Source organism: Podarcis muralis, chromosome 15, assembly GCF_964188315.1.
Source record: "Podarcis muralis chromosome 15, rPodMur119.hap1.1, whole genome shotgun sequence".
NCBI lineage: Eukaryota > Metazoa > Chordata > Lepidosauria > Squamata > Lacertidae > Podarcis > Podarcis muralis.
The window spans coordinates 11,470,647-11,493,943 of NC_135669.1; the positions used below are offsets into that span (position 1 = coordinate 11,470,647).

At 46.5% G+C, this 23,297-nt stretch overlaps 1 protein-coding gene across 2 annotated transcripts in view; it reads right to left on the reverse strand.

The window, feature by feature from the left end:
• The window catches only part of LOC114585479 (all-trans-retinol 13,14-reductase-like), a 36,836-nt gene extending 16,530 nt beyond the window's left edge, over nucleotides 1–20,306 (reverse strand). The window contains exons 1-6 of one of the 2 annotated variants that reach the window (XM_028708196.2): nucleotides 20,060–20,306; nucleotides 14,179–14,361; nucleotides 12,749–12,990; nucleotides 11,277–11,478; nucleotides 9,939–10,136; nucleotides 7,663–7,782 (exon numbers count right to left, since the gene is read on the reverse strand). In XM_028708196.2, coding sequence (XP_028564029.2) covers nucleotides 7,663–7,782; nucleotides 9,939–10,136; nucleotides 11,277–11,478; nucleotides 12,749–12,990; nucleotides 14,179–14,361; nucleotides 20,060–20,282 — 1,168 coding nt within the window. In that variant the 5' untranslated portion in view covers nucleotides 20,283–20,306. The remainder of the gene's footprint in view (nucleotides 1–7,662; nucleotides 7,783–9,938; nucleotides 10,137–11,276; nucleotides 11,479–12,748; nucleotides 12,991–14,178; nucleotides 14,362–20,059) is intronic. The other variant, XM_028708197.2, reaches the window with a different exon arrangement.
• Nucleotides 20,307–23,297: the final 2,991 nt, after the last annotated feature.

Below are 23,297 nucleotides of genomic sequence, written 5' to 3' on the forward strand. Positions count from 1 at the left end.
GTATTAGATAAAAGTCTGAAACAAGCCTAGTTTTATTGATTGTCCAAATAGTATGTGTGCTTTTAATGTGTTTTTATCGTATTGGAATCTATTTGTGGGTCTTTGGACCACAATGAAGAATTGATTGATTGATTGATTGATTGATTGAATAAGAAAGTTTCCTTGCTCTATTTCCCCCCAGTATTACTTCACTGTGATAAACTTAACCTAATTTAATTCAATATTCCAACTTTCAGTTCATGGAAACCTCTGAACTATTGGAATATTAAAGTGGATCTGCAATTCAGAATTGTTCTCCAAGTGTCCTAGAGGAACACTTCATTTCAACGATTGTCTATATCTTGACTCCTATTTGGTCAAAACAATTTTTACTCCTGAAAAGGGGATAATTCCAGGAGTAGCTGTCGGAAAGGGAGGTTGACTGAGGGTAAATGGTTTTGCGTGAGCAGGTGCATAATCTCCAGCTAAAAGTTAATCACAGAATCAGGGTGGCATAGAAGGTCAAGTTAAATCTCCCATTAGCCTTAGACATCTCAAGTTAATTTTTTACAGTTGAAGAACTCGCAGGAGTTCACTAGGACTCCTCTCATCTTGTGTCAACTTTTCACCTCAAGGTCTTTTTGCCAAGGATAAACAACTGCTGCCCCAGGAACTCACGTGAAGGAGACTCAAATCCTCTTACGCGTGGCTGTTCATTCAACAAAATACAAGGTTATTTTTTTAATTTTAAGAGAAAGGTGCTTGCACACATTACACACATTACACTAATTACGCTGCTTGCACACATTACACTAATTAAACAGGTTTGTGCATCTATCAATCTAGATATCGATATCAATATCGTTGAAAACAAACGGAACCCTTTACTGAATTCTGCCCCTGTATGCAAGTATTGCAAAGGGCGTAGCCAAGATGTTACAAGGAGCAGATTTTCAGTGACATTTGGAATAATATTTATGTTACAACCACCACCACCAGGTAATATGTAGCATACCTATTAATTTGATTCACTGGAGAATAGTGTAAGGTAAAGTTCAGAGTAAGGGCAGATTAATTTACATCAGGGTCGAGGAACCTGCAGCTTTCTGGATGTTGTTAGACTACAACTCCCATCATCCCTGATCATTGACCATGCTGACTGGGGCTATTGGGAGCCGAAGTCCTAACAGCATCTGAAGAACTGCAGGTTCTCCACCCCCTTTTGCACGATCAGCGTGGTATTGTGTATTTTTCGTAGGCAGGGCCATGGTTGGAATGGATGGGATTGGCCAACACTCACTAAAAACAAAAAGACAAGCAAAGAAAGACAAAAGGAAACAATATTCTTCAACTATTATCAATAAAACAACTTGCAATTACAACAACTGAACCAAGGACGAATGTATGACTTACACAAGATGCTTCAGACACACCCCACAGTGATTTAGTATTAAAGTTATAGAGTGAAAAAACCTTACTGGGCATAGGTCATTCAATACAAAGGACATTCTAATTAAGTCGTTCTCACGGATGACCATTAACATTAATGGAATAACTGAAGTTCACTGACATCTGTAGGACTGCTCTAAGCATGACAACATTGGCTGTCACCCAAGCATGTATTTGACTTTGACACTTTTGAGTTTTGTAGTACTACATCTATCGATTGCCTGTAAAATATCTACCATAACAGACCATCTATGAAATGCTCAGGAAGCTTGTGGTATAATATCATACCTTGGGATAAATGTGCTTCAAGTTAAGTATTTTCAGGTTGCACTCAGCGGCGACCCAGAAGTAACAGAGCACGTTACTTTCAGGTTTCACCGTGTGCGCATGCGAAGACGGTCAAAATGACGTCACACGCAGGCGCAGAAGCGGCGAAACACGACCCGCGCATGCGCAGACGTGTGAACGCAGTTTGCATTCGCTTCAGGATGCAAACGGGGCTCCGGAACGGATCCCGTTCACATCCCGAGGTATCACTGTCTTTAGTACCCAGTGTTTTCTGGTGTGGCATAGGTTTCTTGGGGGTTCTTTAGATTAATGGTCCTGTCACACAAGGGTCCATTCTTGATTAATGTCCTTCATTTTAACAGCTTAATTTAGGTGGGGAAAGACCTTTGGTCTTCCATGAACTTTTACCTAGTAGGAGCTATTCCATCAGGCTTCCTGAACTGGCTGGTCATTATAAGAACCGGTGCCTCAACTTGTTTTCCTCCCTCTTCTCTCCCCATCACTTTTTTCTCGTGTCAATCGTAAGCTTATTGTAAGCCATCCTGGGTTTGGGCTGCAGCTTTCTGCCTGCCCCACTTTAGATTACTTAAAAACCTGAAGCTTTACCTGTAACTTTTATATACAGTACTCTGTATATAAGAGTACAGCTCTTGTTAAGCACTTGGCAGCCTTTCCCCCTTTCACTCAGGCTCATTTGTTAAAGGAAATCTTTCTATTCAACACTGTGTTTATATCAAGAGCCTTAGGAGCAACACGTGAGCTTTCTTTCAAAGCTATTAAAATTTGCTTACAATTTGATCCTTCCAGGGCATACTGGTAGTCTGAAAAACTCCCATGAGATTTAGAAGGATTGTGCTAGTGAAACAGAGGACAGGCCTATTTGAAAGAAAAACCACATGTAGTATTATTAGAGCTGAAAGGAAGTCTTGGAAAAGTTGAATCCTATTAAAGCCGAATGCATAAATTCATCTCATGTTTACCACATCTTTATCCCTTATGAATTGGCCCCATAATTTGAACCCTTTGACCTCTAATAGTGGGGACCAGATGGCAACCAGGAACATGGCATTCTAGAACTTCTGTCCCACTTTTCAGTTAAAACATACTATTTTTTTTTTAAAGGCTGCCACACAGTTCTGAACAGCAGCAGATTAAAATAGTTAAAATCAGAAGATAACAGGGGGGGGGGGAGCCTAGGAAAAAATTGGCGCACCACGGCAAAACATTCTAGTACTCCTTTGTACAATTTTTGCAGTTTATTTTCTTTTACGGGGTTCCTGGTTCCTGGCAATCACCTGTTGAACTGCAGTCAACAGGAATGTCAGTAGGGGTTTCCCCCCCTGAAGTAAATGTGTATTTTGTTTGTTAAATACTGACAATAATGCCATTTGCAGCAAATAAAAAACCGTTCTTTAGAAAGTCAGCAAGTTCCATAGTGGAGGGTCACAACTCTGAAGGTTGAACTATTTGCAATTTGATGTTAAATTAATTAGTAGCCACCCACCTTACCTCAGAAGGTAGGGACACCCAGAGTCAGGCATCTTTAGATACAGCTCAGCTGTAAGAGGTAGCCCTTTTGATCAACTATAGGTCCCTAAATGTTTTAGAAAAGAGGTAAGCAGTGCCCAGCGTATGCAATTCCCTCCCTACACATGCTCTTCTTTTAGTAACAAGTTATAAGGAGCCTGCTAAAACCATTTTTGTTTCAGCAAGCTGGTTAAGCATGTAATTTTAGCATGTACATAGTTTTAGTAAGTAGAAATGTTTCGTAATTACTATACAGTGGTACCTCGGGTTACAGACGCTTCAGGTTACATACGCTTCAGGTTACAGACTCCGCTAACCCAGAAATAGTACCTCGGGTTAAGAACTTTGCTTCAGGATGAGAACAGAAATCGTGCTCTGGCAGTGCGGTGACAGCGGGAAGCCCCATTAGCTAAAGTGGTACCTCAGGTTAAGGACAGTTTCAGGTTAAGAACAGAGTTCCGGAATGAATTAAGTTCTTAACCTGAGGTACCACTGTATATGTTTTGGGGTTTTTTTGTTGTTGGAATATTTAATGACTCTCTTAAACCACTCAGAAGCCTCTTGTTCTAGTAAGTGATATATAAATTTGGGAAAATAAAATCTTTTAAAACCCACAGTGTTTAAAATTTTGTCAAGCACTTGAAAGGGAGGCCTGTGAAGTCTTTTAGATGAACCCTATACTGCCATTTCATTCCAACTTGCAATAGCTTGGTCATTTTATTACTGCGTCTTTTATGGTCTTCAGCTATATATTAGGCATTTTGGATACTTTTGGTGACAGAATACACACACAGCCCTGCAAAGCAGACTAGGTGGAGCAACCCAGGGAACACAGTGTATCCGAATTGGACCAAGGTCTTACAGAGGTGGCAAAATGTTAGCTATTGAAGAGCCAAATGTTATATATGCAGTAGATCCCAGAACCTGCAGAGAATTCTAGGAGGTTGGTATAACCATTTCAGTTTAGGCACTATCAGGTGAAAGTTGTAGGACCTATGTTTTCTAGCTGTATCAACATGGAAAAACATTCCTGTTTCAATGCTGTGGATGGATAACTAAAAAGGAGGAAATAATGGAACAGAACATATCCGAGTAAAATTTGTCGTAGGCAAAAACGGCATGAAATTGGCTAAGACACAGCTAGGTCTGAAGACTGGTCTGGATTGCACTGAAAGGACCTCTGGACAGTTTTCCAGGACTCTTCCAGGACTCTACACACACGCATAGCATGATTTGTCATGGTTTACCACTCAAACAAATCACGAGTGGTAAACCAAAAATATAGCAAGGCTTGTTTTTCATGCTGCATGCCTATTCAGCCTTTCCATCCCCCTCTTCCACAATTGAAAGCACTGGGGAAAGGTAAAAGTAAAGGACCCCTGGATGGTTAAGTCCAGTCAAAGGTGACTATGGGGTTGCGGCACTCATCTCTGCTTTCAGGCCAAGGGAGCCGACGTTTGTCCACAGACAGCTTTCCAGGTCATGTGGCCAGCAGGACTAAACCGCTTCTGGCACAACGGAACACCTCTACGGAAACCAGAGCGTACGGAAATGCTGTTTGCACTGAAGGCTTGATTTAAGCTAGCCACACAAACATTTTTTAGCACAAACAAGCATTTAATTATTGGGAGAATAGAATTCAGGATAAAGGAATGCAGGCCAAAATTGTATGTACAGAGGAATGTACAAAAGAGGAGCTTAGGAGTCATAGCAGACTAAAGTAAGATCTTCCACAATCTTGTAGCTAATAAGGCTAGGTAAGTAAGTAAGTAAAATATCAAGTGTGATTAGGAGCTTGTTGCGCTCCCCATTCTAATAAAACTGTAGTATAGAAATTCCTCTGATCCAATCTCCCGGCTTAAGGATTCTTTTTAGAGTAGTAGTGGGGTGCTCAGATTTTGATGTATAATATATTCACACAATCCACATTACAGCGACCTGCATTTCCCCTCCCTTAGTGATGCTGTTGGAGGAGGATGGGGAAGGAAGGCCAAACATGCTTCTCCCACAGACTCGCCACTGAGTTCCATCACAGCTTTGGAAATCAAAACAATTTCCCACCTTACATGCCCTTTGGTAATAAGATCCTTATTGGCAGTGGCGTAGCGTGGGGGGTGCCAGGGGTGCCGGCCGCACCGGGCGCAACATTTTGGGGGGCGCGTTTGGCCGGCCCCCCTCGAGGAAGCGGGAACCTCTCCAAGGCACAGCGTGCCGTCGGTAGAGGAAAAAAGCCGCGCAGCAGCAGCAGCAGCAAAGTCGGGAGGAGGAGGAGGTGGAGCGAGCCTGCTAATTCCTTGCTGGGAATTAAGCGGCTCAAGACTCTCTCCACTGGCCGCCTGGGTAGTGAGCCGAGCCGAGCAGGGAGTCTGGCGAGGGGGCGGGAAGAGACTTTCCCCCCTTTTTTCCACCTCGCCTGGTCAAAAAGGAGAGCGGAGTCTCCTCAGGGCGCCCTCAGGCAGGGCAGGGCAAGCAGAGCGAGGAGGAGAGAGAGGGGAAGGGGGGGAAAGCAGCCAGGAAACGCCGCGGTGTGGAGGAGGAATCAATTTAGGAGAGAAAGCGAAAAGCCTTGGAGAAAGGGGAAAAAGGAAAGAAAAGAGGCAGCTCCAGGAGAGCGCGGGGGAAAGAGAAGCCTCGCTGCTGCTGCTTGGGAGAGTAAATTACTGTACTTGCCTTGCCCCGGGTTAGGGGGCGCAAATTACTTGCCTTGCCCCGGGTTAGGGGGCGCAAATTACTTGCCTTGCCCCGGGTGCTGATAACCCACGCTACGCCGCTGCTTATTGGAACTCCTCCTCTGCTTTAGAAGAAGAGTGGAGAACATGTGGCCCTCCAGATGTTGTTGGACTACAACTCCCATCATCCCTGAATGACACTTGCAGGGGTTCCACATCTCTGCTTTCAAAAAAAAGAACCTACATCACACAGACATATGGAAAGATAGGTAAAGGTAAAGGGACCCCTGACCATTAGGTCCAGTCGTGGCCGATTCTGGGACTGCGGCGCTCATCTTGCTTTATTGGCTGAGGGAGCCGGCGTACAGCTTCCGGGTCATGTGGCCAGCATGACTAAGCCGCTTCTGGCGAACCAGAGAAGCGCACGGAAACACGTTTACCTTCCTGCTGGAGTGGTACCTATTTATCTACTTGCACTTTGACATGCTTTCAAACTGCTAGGTTGGCAGGAGCAGGGACTGAGCAACGGGAGCTCACCCCGTTGCGGGGATTCGAACCGCCGACCTCCTGATTGGCAAGTCCTAGGCTCTGTGGTTTAACCCACAGCGCCACCCGCGTCCCTTATGGAAAGATAGTTTTGTGTAAATGAGAAATCATTGCATGTTTGAATGGCATTGTGCTTGGAGGGTGAGGTGTGTAGGATGGAGTTTTCATTTTTGATTATGTCTAATACAATAAAAGAAAGAAAGAAAAATAATCTACTACATTGCCATCTGTATAGCTGCAAAAGGTGCTTCTGACACAAGAAAACTCTGGGAAAGAAATGTTTACCAGCTGCGCTATATTCAGAGTACTGAAAACGTCATAGACTCTAAACAGTTGAATCACAGGGCAATATTACCTAAAGGCTTAGTATATGTTGATCACTTACGTCTTTAAAACGTGTACCTCTTAAGAAAAGAAAAGAAAAGAAATTTACGAAGGTACACTACAGGCAACTTCCGATTTAGGTGCACCTGAATGATGCGCAATCATGCACATTCACGTGGTACAGAACCAGAAAGTAGCCCCAAAATGTCATAAACACAGCATGAAAAGGGATGGAATGGGATGGGGCAGAACGGGCTTATGCCCCACTCCACCAATGAGCGTGGAGGGAACCTCCACAAAAAACAAGGAGTGCCTGTATGGTTTCTGGTGCTATAATCATGGAATTGCAGGACTGTGAGCAGTGCCGGATTTACGTATAAGCTAAACAAGCTATAGCTTAGGGCCTCACTCTTTTGGGGCCCCCCAAAAAAATTAAAGGAAAAACAACAACTGGATGTACATTTCCAAAATATAAGATAAACAATAAATAAAATAAAACCTACATACAGTTAGAGCTTAATAATTATTTCACTATTAATATGCTTCTTAATTGTATTTCAGTTCAACAATTACTTTGATAGAATACATATTTTGTTATGTGCAAATGGCTTTAGATACCTATTAGGTACATAAATTACCGTATAGCATATATTCAACACAAAAAACAGCGACAATTTGTTGTTGACAAAGGACAGCTGGACATATAAAGGGCCCCATTACCTCCAGTAGCTTAGGGCCTCATCAAACCTAAATCTGGCCCTGACTGTGTGCGAGTGAGAGAGCTCTAGCATGAAACCTTTGTGTTCCCAGTAGTAAAATCTGCCCCCCCCCATGGCTATAAACCCACCATGGAAGCACAAATTGTCCTGTGTCCTCTTACCTGGCAAAGCCCGCAATTCCTTTGGCAGGAGCTGCTCATAGGTGTTAAAGATGCCAGCATCAGAAATCACAACAGGAGCATAGATGTTAACAAGATCTTGACCTTTCTTTACACTCACACCTGAAAATAAGACCAAAATGTGTTCAGTCTGGGTAAAGTTTCTTTTTGATTACTCTAATCAAAGAGCAGGGAGAAATCCTTTCCTGCCGATCACAGAGAAGACCAATGACAATTCATAGCTGGAAGCTGGTAAGGAGGTGAGGTTTTGTTTTCGTTTTTAATGTTTCTTTTTGGTGGCACCTGCAAGTTCCAAGGGTTTCTGTTAGTTTTTACAAAGTATGCAAACCTTGCAAAGTATGCTAATACAATCATCCTCATTTTGCAGATGGTCTGAGGAAGAAGGGTTGGGGCGGGTGATCAATATTACAGGCAATCCTTCAACTGGCAAAAGAGGCTCAGTGAAATTAAGAGGGAGGGTTTAAGCATGTAAGCAGCTTAAACACCTTCAATGAAGTTTAATGTGGGTGGGAAGAGATTTGGTAGGATTGTTTATTGCCTTGGTTCACATGAAGGTACAAGCGACTCCTCTCTTTCCCTGTCCTTCACAAGAGACTCATTGACATACCTAAATTTCAGGCAAGACAAATGGCAGAGTGATGTTAATTTTTGCAAGTTAAATGCATCCTGGGAAATGCAACCGAAAGCAAGAGCATGCGGTGATTCCTTCTCTCAAGGCTTCTCTTTCCACACCCAGCAGCTGAGCTCAGAAAATAGGGGAAAGTTCCTATTTTAGTCCTTATACAGATGCCACAGTAAACCATGGTCCACCTGCTGACTGTGGAACAAATCACAATTAGAAGCCAAGGTGTCTTCTTGGCCTCCAGATTGTGGTCTGCAAATCTGGGATCTAACATTCAGACGTCACAACAAGCTTCATGGCTTGCTACTTCTGCTTGTTCTAGGGGCAGAGAGGGAGTGGCTGAGTGACATGCTTGTTCATAGTAAGGCATGAACCATGGTTTATGACCACATTCAAAAAAGGCCAATACCTTAAGCCAAGAGAGCTGCAGCCAACCAATGTAAGAATAGAGAACTATTTTCAACCCAAGGGTTGCATTCCCTTCCGGCCAGCCTCCTGGGAGGCACATACCAATGGTAGACAGGGCCAAATGAAAGAGTAGACAGAGCAACAGAAGTGAACTTGGCCTTTGTACAGTAGACTAGCTTCTGCACATAAATGCTCCTAAATAAGGCAAAAAAGGTAAAGGACCCCTGGACAGTTAGGTCCAGTCAAAGGCGACTATGGGGTTGTGGCGTTCATCTTGCTTTCAGGCCAAGGGAGCCGGCGTTTGCCCACTGACAGCTTTCCGGGTCATGTGGCCAGCATGACTAAACCGCTTCTGGAGCAATGGAACACCGTTACGGAAACCAGAGTGCACAGAAATGCTGTTTACCTTCCCACCACAGTGGTACCTATTTATCTACTTGCACTGGCATGCTTTTGAACTGCTAGGTTGACAGGAGCTGGGACAGAGCAATGGGAGCTCCCCCCATCACGGGGATTCGAACTGCCAACCTTCTGATCTGCAAGCCCAAGAGGCTCAGTGGTTTAGACTACAGCACCCTCCATCCAGGCATGCATTAGCTGCTGGACAAAAACACTCAAGGGGGTGAAGAGAGTACTTAGGCCCCCAGGCCTGTGGTCCCCTCTCCTGATATAGCCAATCCTGAGCTTGATGGACCAGTAAAGCAGCTTTCTACAACAGGGAGCTCTTGCATGGAAAAGCAAATAAGAGTAAGAGCCCCAGAATCTCTCGGTTTAGAAATCAAAGCAGCGTGATCAAGGGGTTGCACATAAGCCCTGCGGCTTCCCATTTCTTCCCCATCCATACAGCAATTCCTTGGGCCACACGGGATGCTTAAGGCACAATGCAAAGCGCTCTGGATCTTCTTGTTATAATCCACACAGCAATCCTCTAATACAGATCAGTATTGTCCTCATGTTGCAGGTGGGGAAGGGGAGATGTGGCAAAGGTTACCTGAGTTAGCCAGGTGAGTTCATGGCAGAAGCGATAATGCACTGAAACCTGTGGTTTCCATATATTTGTTAGGCTACAGCTCCCATCCCCTCTGACCATGAGCCATGCTGGCTGGGGCTGATGGGAGCTGGAGTCCAGGGCCACAAGTTCCTCTCCCCTGCTACACTGGGACCAGGATGGAATCTGAAATCCAGACTCTCAGCTGCTATACTAAATCAGCTCTGAGAAAGGGCTCACCACAGGCTTTTCCTTGCGAGTTCACCAAGATGCTCTGCACAGGTGCTTTGGTGAGGACAGTCCCTCCGGCGCGTTCAATGATGGGGATGGAGTGAAATGCAATTTCACTGGATCCTCCCTGAGGGTACCAGGCACCTTCCAAGAAATGATCGACAAGGATGGCGTGCAAAGGGAAGCTTGACTTCTCCGGAATGACTCCTGTAAGACACAGAACAAGGATTATTAAATCAGAAAGCTGAAATCGAAATTGTGGTTTAGCGCCCCCCCCCCCAACCTCTTGAAGTCTCTTCCAAGCAAAGTCTACACAGGAATGGTCCAAGTCTACACACTCCATGTAAGTCAGCTTGGAAATTAAGCCCATTAAAATATTAGCTCACAGTGCACCACGAAATATATAATGCCATGTCTAATCAAAGATAGTCATTGTGGCCTTAGGGCTGGAGGTGTCTGCATAAGAGCAGCCTCTGTTTTATTTCTTAGAGGATTTTTTTTACTTCCTTACCCAAACATTACCTTCACCCCATGAGGCTCTCCTCTGCCCCCTCCTATCATCTGAAGTTAGGCAAATGGGAACAGGATGGAGGCCTTTTTGGTTGTGGCCCCTGCTTATAAGAATGCTCTTTCTAAGGGGGGTCACCTGGTACCTATTCTGATGTCATTCTCAGGCCAGTCAGGGACATTTCTATTTGCCTAGGCTTTTATTTCTTTTGCTGAAGTTTTCTGGCACATTCTGTTTGAGGGGTGGTTCAGCTATACGAAGTCAGTTTATTAAGCTGACGAAGAGCATTGATCCAACATGTTTACCTGTCTCCCGGCCCCTCATAAGTTGCTAACCATTTGCTGCTTCTTTTTATATATATATTTAAAAATCTGAAATACACTCACATTTCAAAAGGCTCCTATAGAAAATGGATAGTCTGACTAAGCAGAGATTAAAACAGTTTCCTGGTTTATATGGAACAAGAAAACCTGGTTTCAACTAACACTTGGCCCAACCCTTGCCCTCAGCTTTCAGTGTAAAAAGAAAAATTAAAAACAGGATGCTACCCTGCTGAGCTTCTCCACTTCCATCACACTTCATTTGTGGCCATTCACAGGCACAAGGAAATTCAACACAATGACATGTCGTACTTTTGATATTTACTGAATGATACCAGGGTAAGAAGAGACTATGGACCACCACTTTCAATGGCAGCCACGTTGATATACTTTGCATTGTCTAGTTCCACCCACAGTTACAAGTTTCAGCCCCCTTAAAAGGGGCAAAGGGATTGCCCTTTCATATGATCAATTTACGATGCGCATGCCTTTGAGGCAGCAGGGGACAGCATCACCTACCATAGGTAGGGAAGATATAACTGAACACTGCTCTCAGGTCTGCATTTGTCGTGAACTCAGCCGCCACTTCCGACAGAGTTTTGGATATCATCCTAAAGAAAGGGGAGATCAAAGCCAGCAAGCCGGTGCAGTGCAGAAACCAGACCAAGGGCATCGGGAGCATTTTCAGAATTGCCATGTGGGCGCTCCCTTTGGCGACTCTCTGCGGGGGGCGGGGGGGGGGGGCGGGAAAGCAGGGCGGAGAGGTGGGAAGAGAGAAAAGAGATGACGATTAATGCACAGCTGAAAGACGCAGCACGAGACCTCAGCAGTTACAAGAACAGAAGACTTCGGCATTCGCTAGGAAGATAGAAGTGGTTGTAGAGCAACCGGCAAAACAGAAGCACAGCCACAGCTGAGCGGAAGAGCGCATGCTATGCAGCTAGCAAGTGGTTGGAAAGACTGACACCCCCCCCCCCCCCCAGATCCTGGAGAGCTGTTGTTAGGCGGAATTTTTGATACTTGACTAGAGGGACCAAGAAGGGAACTTCCTTTGTTGAGAAAGCACAGTGGATATTCAGAATCAGCCAACCTAGGGATGGGTGGGGTACAAGGAGTAAATTTATTATTATTATTATTATTATTATTATTATTGCTCCAGGATTTAGAAGCCTCTGCGTTGGGTCCAAGGCTGCTTCCTTTTTGCTGCAGCCCTTTTGATAACCTTGGTAAATATATGCGCTTTTTTAAAGTTACACATTTTGTGAGGTAGATTCAGCTGAGAAAGAAAAACTGGCTTCAGCGCTGTCCCGGGATCATCACAGTCAAGAAGGTATTTGAAATCAAGTCACATAACTTGTACTCTGTGGCAGGCAATACCCTCCAATGGTCATTTTGTGATGACCCTCCCAGAATATGTCCTCAAATTTCACACTGACCCAGAACATCTGGGGATCTCGACAGCCACCATAGCACCCACAATAAAAAATATAAGGCTGCAGTGCTGTTGAAGAAATTTAAGCTGACCCTATATGTTTTAGTTGCTTAATCTGTTGAGTTTGCATAACCTTGCAGGTAGGTAAAGACATTTTAAAAGCAAGAAATAGTCCTTTGTTCTTAAATGGTGAACATATACGTCAAAGCAGGCATCAGCTTACAAGGGCTGCTTCCCTTGTGTTGGAGAGAAGAGGGATTGCCTCTTAAGATGCTGCTTGCTTTCTGCAATTTGTATATGCACTTGTATTTTAAAAAATATCCCTGGTCTGATAAACCAGAGCACCTTTTTAGTTCATCTACGGCAAATCCTTTGAACACCTTCTCAGAAGTAAGCTCTGCCGAGTTCAATGGAGCTTACTTCAAGGCTAGATTGCATTCTAGATTGCATTTCAAAAGTGTCAAAAATATCAGTTAATCTAACAAATGGGTATAAGACTTTGCAGCCATAATACAAAATCAAAGGTCTTTCACCAAGGCGCAATGAAAAAAATGATTACCTTGACAAGCGTCACAAATCTGTCAATATTAGCTTCTTCGCCAGGAAATTGCTTCTTTAGGCCTTTGACATATTCCTTCTCCCCACTGTATAGGTAATACTTCTTGCAGCTGTCAAGATCTCCCAGGATGACAGTATCAAAGGGAGAGTCCATCTGGGCCCATTGGAGCTGCCCGTCCGTGAGTTGATCAATCATCACGCGTAGGATAGAGTTCTCCTGCATCTGCCCGATGTAATGGATTCCTGGAAGGCAACAGGTCAAGTGTCATAACGGAAAAGTGATAACGAAAGAGATTAGGTCCTAAATTTTAGAACTGGGGTGTGCGTGTGTGTGCTGTGCATCTTTCAGAGTTGGCCTGCTTGGGGAGTCGGGTGGGTGGTGGAACAAGCAACTGATTTTAGTCCACAAATGATACACAACACTGCATAACTGATGACTCCACCCCGATAATTTGCGTTCTGCTTCCTTTGCATTTAAATTGAAATACTTTATTGTCACTTGGTACAACTTGTATACAGTGAGATTACACAGGCACCCCCCTCTCAGCTCTCATAGTCTTAATTCCTCTCGTTTACTGACGCACACCCACCAAACCCGAAAGTCAGTTGCCCTGTTGTTATCTTTTCATTTAGCAGCCTAACAGCCCATGGATAGAAGCTGTTTTTTACCCTGTTGGTGCGACTAATCATGCTTCTATATCTTCTGCCTGAGGGAAGGAGATCAAGAAAGTGCCGGCCAGGGTGTGAATCATCACCAGTTTTGTGCGTGAATAGGTGAGGTATTGGGAGCTCAGAGCCGCAGCCTATGAATGCGCCGCCATCTTGGAATATGAAGACTAAATGAAGGATGGCGGACAATGTACGATGACATAATTGTGTCCAACTTCACATGTAGCAGACAGGAAGAGAAATGAAGTTTTGTCAGGAGTCGAACTGCAGCAGATGGTATTTGCTGGAATCAATTCCTTTCTGGATAGGAAATGAAGAAGCCAACACTGGCAATTTCTGCGAGAGTTCTCCAACATCCCTACATGTATGCAAGGGCATAGCAAGGGGGCTGCGGTGGGGGTGGTCCGTCCCGGGTGTCACCACTGAGGGGAGTGACAAAATGCCGGGCGGCACTCACCGCGGGGCCTGCAGCGTGCTCAAGCCACACGTCTCTCCTGGGAGTGACGCGGTGGCTTGGGCGCCTGCAGGCTCCGCGCTGCCCCAAACAGTCTGCCCATTGCCTCCCCCTCAGCTATAGGGCGGCTGAGTGGGAGGAGGAAGGCAGACTCCTTGGAGGCCCCACGGTGTCCCCGTGGGCGGCTGGCCCCGCCCCGGGTGCAGGACACACGCGCCGCCCCAGGCGCCCAATCGGTTTGCTCCACCGCTGCATGTATGTAGTCGTAACTGCTCAGGCCCACTCCCTGATTGTGTGGGTCATCTTACCTACGTCAAACTCGAAACCTTTCTCGTTGAAGGTGTGGCAGCAGCCCCCTGCCTTCCCATGCTGCTCCAAGACCAGCACGCGCTTCCCAGCTTTAGAGAGCATCACAGCCACCGCCAGGCCCCCATAGCCGCTTCCAATGACGACAGCATCCAGGCCGTCAGGAACCTTGTCCCTGGAAAAGACTGGGAGACAGGGACAGAAGACATGAGTATCATGTAGCCGGGCTAGCTATTAGGCTATAGCATAAGAACGTAAAAGCCACATAATCTGGCATGTATTATCCCTGCTCTGTTCCCACACCACTCTCCCTGACCCCCCAACCTCCAAAGTAATCCTGTTGCTATAATCCTCGACCTACCTCTCCCACTCACATCTTCCTGCTGGTTATCCTAATTTGCTACATCACAGCCAAAATTAGATTGTGTGTAGGAAGTCTCAGATCCTCCACAACAGAGAAGATTGAGATACACACACAACAACAACAACAACAACAACACACACACACAAGCACCCCAGCAACCAGCAACTGCAATTTGCTTAGGATAAATGATGGAATTTCGGTGTGTGGAGACACAGAAGTGTTATTTTATCAGATGTGTTTGGAGGTAACCATTTGTAGCTTAGGAGAGATATATATCCGGGGTACGACCCACTGGGAATTCTGTGCTGTGCAACTGAATTGTGCATACGCATCTGAGCACTCAATTCCCCTTGCCCAAGTCTAGTTCATTTTAATAAGTAGACCCCCTCACTGTTGGCAAGTTAGGATCAAACAAGATGAAATGCCATTCATGGAATTATGTGAATGAACTGCAGGTACAGCCCCCCAAATGGATACCCTGGTATGGGGAGGAGGATTTAGCCCTTTGCTCTGCTGCAGCCTCAGATTCCCTGTGTGTTCTATTTTCACAAGGCAAACAACAACAACAACCCCACTTCCATTCATTCCAATGGGCGTTTCCTTCCCAATGCAATAGCGGAAATTCAGTTGATCTTGTTTGGCACTGCAGTTGGGGCTGAATCCTTTGCCCCCCATGCCAGGGTCCTGATTGGCACTGGGACACCCAAAATTTAGTGTAATAATAATAATAATAATAATAATAATAATAATAATAATAATAATTTATACCCCGCCCATCTTGGTTGAGTTTCCCCAGCCACTCTGGGCGGCTCCCAATTGAACATTAAAAACACAATACAGCATTAAACATTAAAACCTTCCCTAAACAGGGCCACCTTCAGTTGTCTTTTAAAAGTAAAATAGTTCTTTATTGCCTTGACATCTGCTGGGAGGGCGTTCTACAGGGCAGGTGCCACTACCGAGAAGGCCCTTTGCCTGGTTCCCTGTAACCTCACTTCTTGCAGGGAGGGAACTGCCAGAAGGCCCTCAGAGCTGCACCTCAGTGATGAATGATGGGGGTGGAGACGCTCCTTCAGGTATACAGGGCCGAGGCTGTTTTGGGCTTTAAAGGTCAGCACCAACACTTTGAATTGTGCTCAGAAATGTACTGGGAGCCAATGCAGATCTCTCAGGATTGGTGTTATGTGGTCCCAGCAGCCACTCCCAGTCACCAGTCTAGCTGCCGCATATAGTTGCATATGGATCAGCCTTTAGACACTCTCTTGAGGGTTTCTAGTGGCATTCTCTTTACAACTCTCTGAGCCATATAAAACTTTTGTTAAATAAAATATATTGATCTGTAGAACTGTCACTGCTACCACTGCCACGTAATACTCATTCTGCAATGATAAGAAATCAATCTTTTAAAGGGGCAGCACCAACACTTTGGAACTCCTCCCCTATTGACATCTGGCAGAAACCTTATTTTTGGTACCTGTTTAAAACATTTTTTTGTTTTGTTTAGGCAAGCCTATCTGAGCATGTAGAAGTTACCTCTGCTTTATTCTCTTTTCAGACACTGTTGATTTTAATCAACTTTTAAGTGGTTAAAACGGTGGATCATCAGAGGTGCTGATGGAAGTCCAAAAAGATTGTATAAGTGATAAAGTTTTGTGGTATGTACTATAATTTATATGTTAAAGTTAATAAAAATTATTATATAAAAAAGATTTTAATCAACTTTTGAATGTTTTCAAATTCCTGGTCTTTGGGTTTTTTTTGAGAATTTTAATTTTTTTGTCATCTGTTTAAAGGTTCTCTTACAATCAAAGGTTATACACATTTTGTTAGATAAATGTGGGTTTGCATTTAATCTGGAGGAACAGCTGAAAGGAAGCAGGGAGTGACAACTACCTGCAGTGCAACGTGGTCTATTTTCCAAGGCACTAGGTGAAGTTAATTCAATCACATTTTATCAAATGAAGGGTTTTCCTTCCTCATTTTTCCCAGACTAGAATGGTGGTCAGGCCGCTTTTTGGCAAAGAATTTTGCAGCCATTTTCATAAAGGTGGTATAGTCAGCATTATGGGACAGCTGGTAGGAGATTTCCTTGAGCAGGGTTCTAAAACATTCAGATGAGGATGGACAGAACGCAGACTAAAGAACATGCACAATCATACTTTGGTTCTCGAACAGCTTAGTTGACGAACAAATCGGCTCCCGAACGCCGAAAACCCAGAAGTAAGCGTTCTGGTTTTTGAACATTTTTTGGAAGCCGAATGCCCGACGCAGCTTCCGCTTGAGTGCAGGAAGCTCCTGCAGCCAATCGGAAGCCGCACCTTGGTTTTTTCAACAGTTTCGGGAGTCAAACGGACTTCTGGAATGGATTAAGTTCAAGAACCAAGGTACCACTGTATTGATAACACTCCACAGAAGAAGTTTCTAAACCCACCTTTAAATAAAGGGGCAACTACCCCCCCCCCCCGCATAGCAGATGAAATGCTAGACTCGGCTTCTATCATTCACCAAATCTTATAGCACATGAATTGTCTTACAACAGGGGTGGCCAGCTCCCAAGAGACTGCGATCTACTCAGAGTTAAAAACTGGCAGTGATCTATCCCCTGTTTTGGGGTTCAGGTCAAAGTTGTTGAACTTTTTAATGGGGGGGGGTCTACCCCAGACTGCTTGGTCATGATCTAGCTGTTGGACATGCCGGTCTTACGATGTTATCCCATTTGCCTTCGCAGCAAGGTAGATCAGCATCATTTTGTAGCGGGGCTGATCTAGCATATTGTTCAAAGTCCATCAAGAAAATCCATTACTATAAGAACTGAAATCCAAGTCTCCTTAAAAGAATCCCTAGTATGTTCAGTTCTCCAATCCAACAAACACATTAAGGAACAGAAGAGATGAAGTACCTGTGTTTTGTTAATATTCAAATGAAATGAAATGAATCCAATCTTATTTTCTCCACTGTACTTATGGATACTGGGCGGGGTACCTGTGTGTTCTCCCTTATGTGTTCAACCCAGTCATAAGAGGGTTCTGTGCAGGGTAGCCTTACCCCGCTGATCATGCAGTTGCCAGGCACACACACATACCCCTGCTGGCAGTGGTGTTGGGCAAACTTGAGATGGGTCCCTGCATGTGTATAAATGTAAAGACAATGTACACCTCCTTCATGTGAGGGGCAATCCTAAGCAGTGGCGTAGCATGGGGGCATGGGGGGGGCGTGGCACCAGGCACAGAATTCTTAGGTACCCCCATGACAGGCTCCCTCGTCAAGGCTGCATGGCTGACATCTTCTGGAGCCATGGGGAGGTAAGCAGAGCCTGGGCTGTATCTTCGTGGCTGTGGCGGTACCTCCTTCTCCTCACAGCCAGCAAACAGATGCCTGCCCCTGGGTGGAACTCCTGCCAGCTGGAGCCCAGACTTTTCCGGGCCTGCGCCGGTCCTTCCCTGGGGCCTCCCTCCTGGTGTGTGTCTTTGGGCAAGGTGCATGCCCCATGGCAGGAGACAAGAGAGGAGAGGAGAGCCACCCACTTGCCTGGGACCCGCCAGCAGCTGGCCTTGTGCTGCGCAGCCAAGGTGAGGCAGCCAGGGAAGGACTGCACTTGGTGCCTCAGCCTGCTCTCTGCCACCCTCCTCCTAGGCCAGCTGTGGCTGTGGCTCCAGCACTGCTGGGATGCCACCAACCCTGCCAAAAAAAGCTAGCTGCTGCTCCCACTGGGAGCTCGCTTAGCTGAGAGGGCAAACACAGTGACCTCCATGAGGGGCACCACAAGGATGCTTTGAAATTCACCTGTTGCCTTGTGCACAATGTCTGCAAAGAGGTTGGGGGCACAAAATCCTTGCCTTGCCAATACACGCTATGCCACTGATGCTAAGTCAATCAGCCCCCTCCCCTTTGTGTGAAGGATGTCTATGTTTGTATATCATAGGGTCTGCCCTCAAGTTCCCTAAGCATACAGCCATCGGGGATGTGGCTGGCAAGGGTGATCCTCTCACATGTTGGGGGAATGCACAAAGTGGGTTATTTTTGCTTCCCTCTTTCCAACTCACACTTTTGCCAGAGGGAAGAGGGGCTGGCTGTATTGGACCCATAACTGGAAGGCAATAATGTTCTAGGAAATGCCTGTGGAAGCTACCAGAGACATAATATGCTCAAGATCATGTTTAGCTCCTTTACAGTCTTGGCTAAATGACACCAGGGACTGCATTTCAAATTACAGTCCCAATGTCATTACAAAATAATAACGTCACTACAGCAGCAAGACTAGTTTTAGCAAAATGGTGGAGACCAGAAAGCTCTCCAGCCAAAATTAAAAAGTTATCAGAGAAAGAAAGAGGGCTGAAGTTAACAGCCTATAAAAGACCTGCTCAAAAGCAAACTAAACTCCAATGGGACAAGCCAATTGAAGCTAAGCATTTTAACACCCCACTGATTCCAGCTGGAAAGTTAAACATGTGCTGTACAACAGCATCCCATACATACTTACGCAGTGTTCAATGGTATCAACTCCCAGGAAAGTTTGCATAGGGCTAAAGCTCTCTCTTCCATTCAAAGGGCTCAGTGCTGGCTGAATTAAACCTCCGTTAGATGGAAAAGGAATCACTTTATTTACATCTATGTAATATACAATATTCAGTATAATATGAATTTTCTATTACAAGACTCTAATGCAAGTGTGAAATTTGATACTGGTGTTAATACATATTTTTGCCATTACATACTGCAAGCTCCTAACCTGAAATTCACCATTTTGTCAAGAAAAGAATATCTAAGGCAGTCTCCTTCATAACACAGCTGAAATGTAATTATTTCCACCTAGCAGGGTTCTATTTATTTAGGGCTCAACTGAGTCCGAGGTACAAGTGTTAGCAGACAAAGCAAAATAGGAAGATTTTATCTAGTTAGTTTTTAAAGGGGGTGACCTTGGGCCAGTCACCGTCTCTCAACGAAGTTGTTGCGAGGATAAAAATGGGGAGGTGAGAACCACGGAAAGCTGCTTGGTGAAAAACTGTATAACTTGCAGTGCTAAGGCAACAAAAAGAAGTTGCCTTGTAACAGGTTAGCCTATTTCCCATCTAGTACTGGCACCTGCAACTTTGATTGGCAGGGTCTCCAACAGAGGTGGCTCTTTCCCATTGCTTGTTTTTAAACTGAAAATACCAAAGAGGCAGAATTTGGGGACTTTGGCAAGCAAAACACGAGATAACCATCTTCTATACTAAGATCGACAGCCCGCTAAGCTCTGAACTAAACAGCGCGCGAAGCAACAAAGGGAGGGAGGAAAAAACCTTCTTTTAAGGCTGCAGCCCCGTGCGCTCTTGCCAGCCCGGGAGCCCCACGGAACAGCGCCTTAATCCGCAGTAAACATTCCTAGGAATGCATTGATCCCTTCGCTCTGCCACCACTGGGCATCGTTCACGCGCCGCTTGACCCCCCACCCAGCAGCCCCGTTTCGGGGGGCTCCCTTTGCCAGCCTGGCAGCGCCCCCCGCCGGGGCTGGCTAGCTGGGGCTGGCCGGTGGCTACCTTGCTTGAGGACCTTTCTGCGCGCATCTTTGTCGGTCACCAGAGGCGCGGGCGGCCGCCTGGAATCTGCCCGGAAAGGGTTGGAAGAGGGGCTCCGGGTGCCCAGAGCTCTCCAAATGCCCAGGAGGAGGAGCGCGCCCACGAGCGCGTACACCCACATGGCCGCCCCGGAAAGCGCTGCGAGGACGCCAAAGTGAGACCCTGGCTCAAAGAGCGCAGACATAGCACCACCAGCAGCAGCCGCCTCCTCCTTCTAGTAGGCTGGCCGCAGCGCGCTCCTGCCCCTTAAAGGCGCAGTCCAGCCTCTCCCTGGGATAAGGGAGCATCCTGCCAGGGAGTGCCAGGCATCCTCTGAAAGTGCAGCCAGGAGATCTTTGGAGAGCGGAGGGAGAGGGGTCTGGAAGAGCGGACGATGCATCGATATAAGGAGAGACCTGTCAGGGTTGCGCAAGGCCAGGGGACCTGTGTGATCCTCGAGGTTCCGCTGGCCTTCAACATGGCCAATGCTCAGGGATTATGATTATTTATTAAATTTGTATACCGCACTTTATCTGACAACCACAGGGTCAAAACATCAAAACACGACATTGAAACACAGAATACATATGATGGGAGTTGATGTCCAACAACACTGAAGAGGCCACGGGTTTCCCCATCTCTGACCTGCAGATTTGCCATGAGATACAGTAATTCAGTTGTACTAGCAAGCTGGAGGTTAAGCTTCTTGGATATTCTCTGCGTGTGCAAGAGAATAATTTGCTCCGGAAAGAGAAGAAGTTTCAAGAAGCAGAAGGCTGTGGTTGTTCTGTCTATGCAGGGACATTTTCTGTGGGTTCTTTGGACATGCACAGTGTGAAGGAACTAATGATAACAACGGTTTTGTGTAACTTGTTGTATAACTTGTTGGGAGTCTCTGCAGGGACAGAGAGAGTCTTGGACTCTTGCTGGACTCTAAGCATGCCTTGACCACAGCACTGGTGAATGTCTGTATATAGTTACTACCAATATGCTTTTATACCTGTCAAGTAAACTTCTACACTTGACTGAATCTTAATGGTGTCCATGAGTGTTGATTGCCTACTGTGTGTACCTTCAACCCCAAAGACGCTTCCAAGGAAGGAGCTGCAGTGAGATGTAACTCATAGAATCATAGAATCATAGAATCATAGAGTTGGAAGAGACCCCAAGGGCCATCGAGTCCAACCCCCTGCCAAGCAGGAAACACCATCAGAGCACTCCTGACATATGGTTGTCAAGCCTCTGCTTAAAGACCTCCAAAGACGGAGACTCCACCACACTCCTTGGCAGCAAATTCCACTGTCGAACAGCTCTTACTGTCAGGAAGTTCTTCCTAATGTTTAGGTGGAATCTTCTTTCTTGTAGTTTGGATCCATTGCTCCGTGTTCGCTTCTCTGGAGCAGCAGAAAACAACCTTTCTCCCTCCTCTATGTGACATCCTTTTATATATTTGAACATGGCTATCATATCACCCCTTAACCTCCTCTTCTCCAGGCTAAACATGCCCAGCTCCCTTAGCCGTTCCTCATAAGGCATCGTTTCCAGGCCTTTGACCATTTTGGTTGCCCTCCTCTGGACACGTTCCAGTTTGTCAGTGTCCTTCTTGAACTGTGGTGCCCAGAACTGGACACAGTACTCCAGGTGAGGTCTGACCAGAGCAGAATACAGTGGCACTATTACTTCCCTTGATCTAGATGCTATACTCCTATTGATGCAGCCCAGAATTGCATTGGCTTTTTTAGCTGCCGCGTCACACTGTTGGCTCATGTCAAGTTTGTGGTCAACCAAGACTCCTAGATCCTTTTCACATGTACTGCTCTCAAGCCAGGTGTCCCCCATCTTGTATTTGTGCCTCTCATTTTTTTTGCCCAAGTGCAATACTTTACATTTCTCCCTGTTAAAGTTCATCTTGTTTGTTTTGGCCCAGTTCTCTAATCTGTCAAGGTCGTTTTGAAGTGTGATCCTGTCCTCTGGGGTGTTAGCCACCCCTCCCAGTTTGGTGTCATCTGCAAATTTGATCAGGATGCCCTTGAGTCCATCATCCAAGTCGTTGATAAAGATGTTGAATAAGAGTATAGACACTGGCACACACACACACACACACACACACACACACACACACACAGAGCGAAAGTGATGCCAGACCCAATCCTTTCTAAATCAGTGTTTCCCAACCTTTTTTGGGCAAAGGCACACTTGTTTCATGAAAAAAATCTCGAGGCACACCACCATTACAGCCCCGTGACGTCAGCGCGCAGCGTCACGCCGGGAGGGACATGAATTGCTAGCAAATTACATAATCACCTCCTTGAGGGCTGGCTCATCTTCTCCGAAGGCAGAACCCCATTAATTAACAGCACAGACTCACACCATAGCCAAGACGAGGGGGGGAAACCTCAGTCATGCACCGTCATGCACATGTGGGGGCTAAATGAGGACGAAGACCGGGCAGAGAGCAGGGTTCAAATCACCCCACCTGGCCAGGACAATCCCTGGGTGCTCCCTTGGGCCACTCGCCTGACCCACCTCGCAGGGCTGTTGTTGCGAGGATAACACGGGGAGAACCACGCGCGCCCCCGGGAGCTCCTTGGAGGAGAAAGCGGGCGATGAATGCAATGCACGAAATATATGAGAGGCGACCAGGTTTTGCAGGTGAGGGGCCCCCACCAGCCTCCGCTTCCAACACCCGGCGCAACGACGCCGAAGTTTTCCCCCGGGCTCGGCTCGGGGAGCAGCGCTGCTCCCCCCCGGCTCCCCTTCGCCCTCCCGGCTCTCTCTGCCGCCCACTGGGGACCCCCCTCACCTGCCAAGTCCGGAGCGCCGGTGGAAGTTGCATGCATGCATGCAGGGCGCCGCGTTGCCATTGCATTGCACTGCACTCCATGCAACGCCTGCACGCATGCATTGCCTTGCACGCCCGCCAAGGGGTCTCCCCGCGGTCCGATGCGTCCCCTCCGGTGCGGATGCAGCATTGCAAAAATAAAAAAACCCCGACGCAGCCCTACCTGGGGGGCAGCCTCCGCCGCTCCGCCTCCGCGGGGATCCCCGGGCTCCATCCTGCCGCCCGATCTCCGGGGGGCGCAGGCAGGCTGCGCGGGGTCTGCGCGGAAGAGCCCCTGCCCGCCCGGCCGCCGCCGCTGCGCTCATTCCATGGCCGGGAGAAGAGCGCTTCAAACAAAACGCCCGGCCCGCCAGGCCACGCTGGGAAACGTAGTTTGCG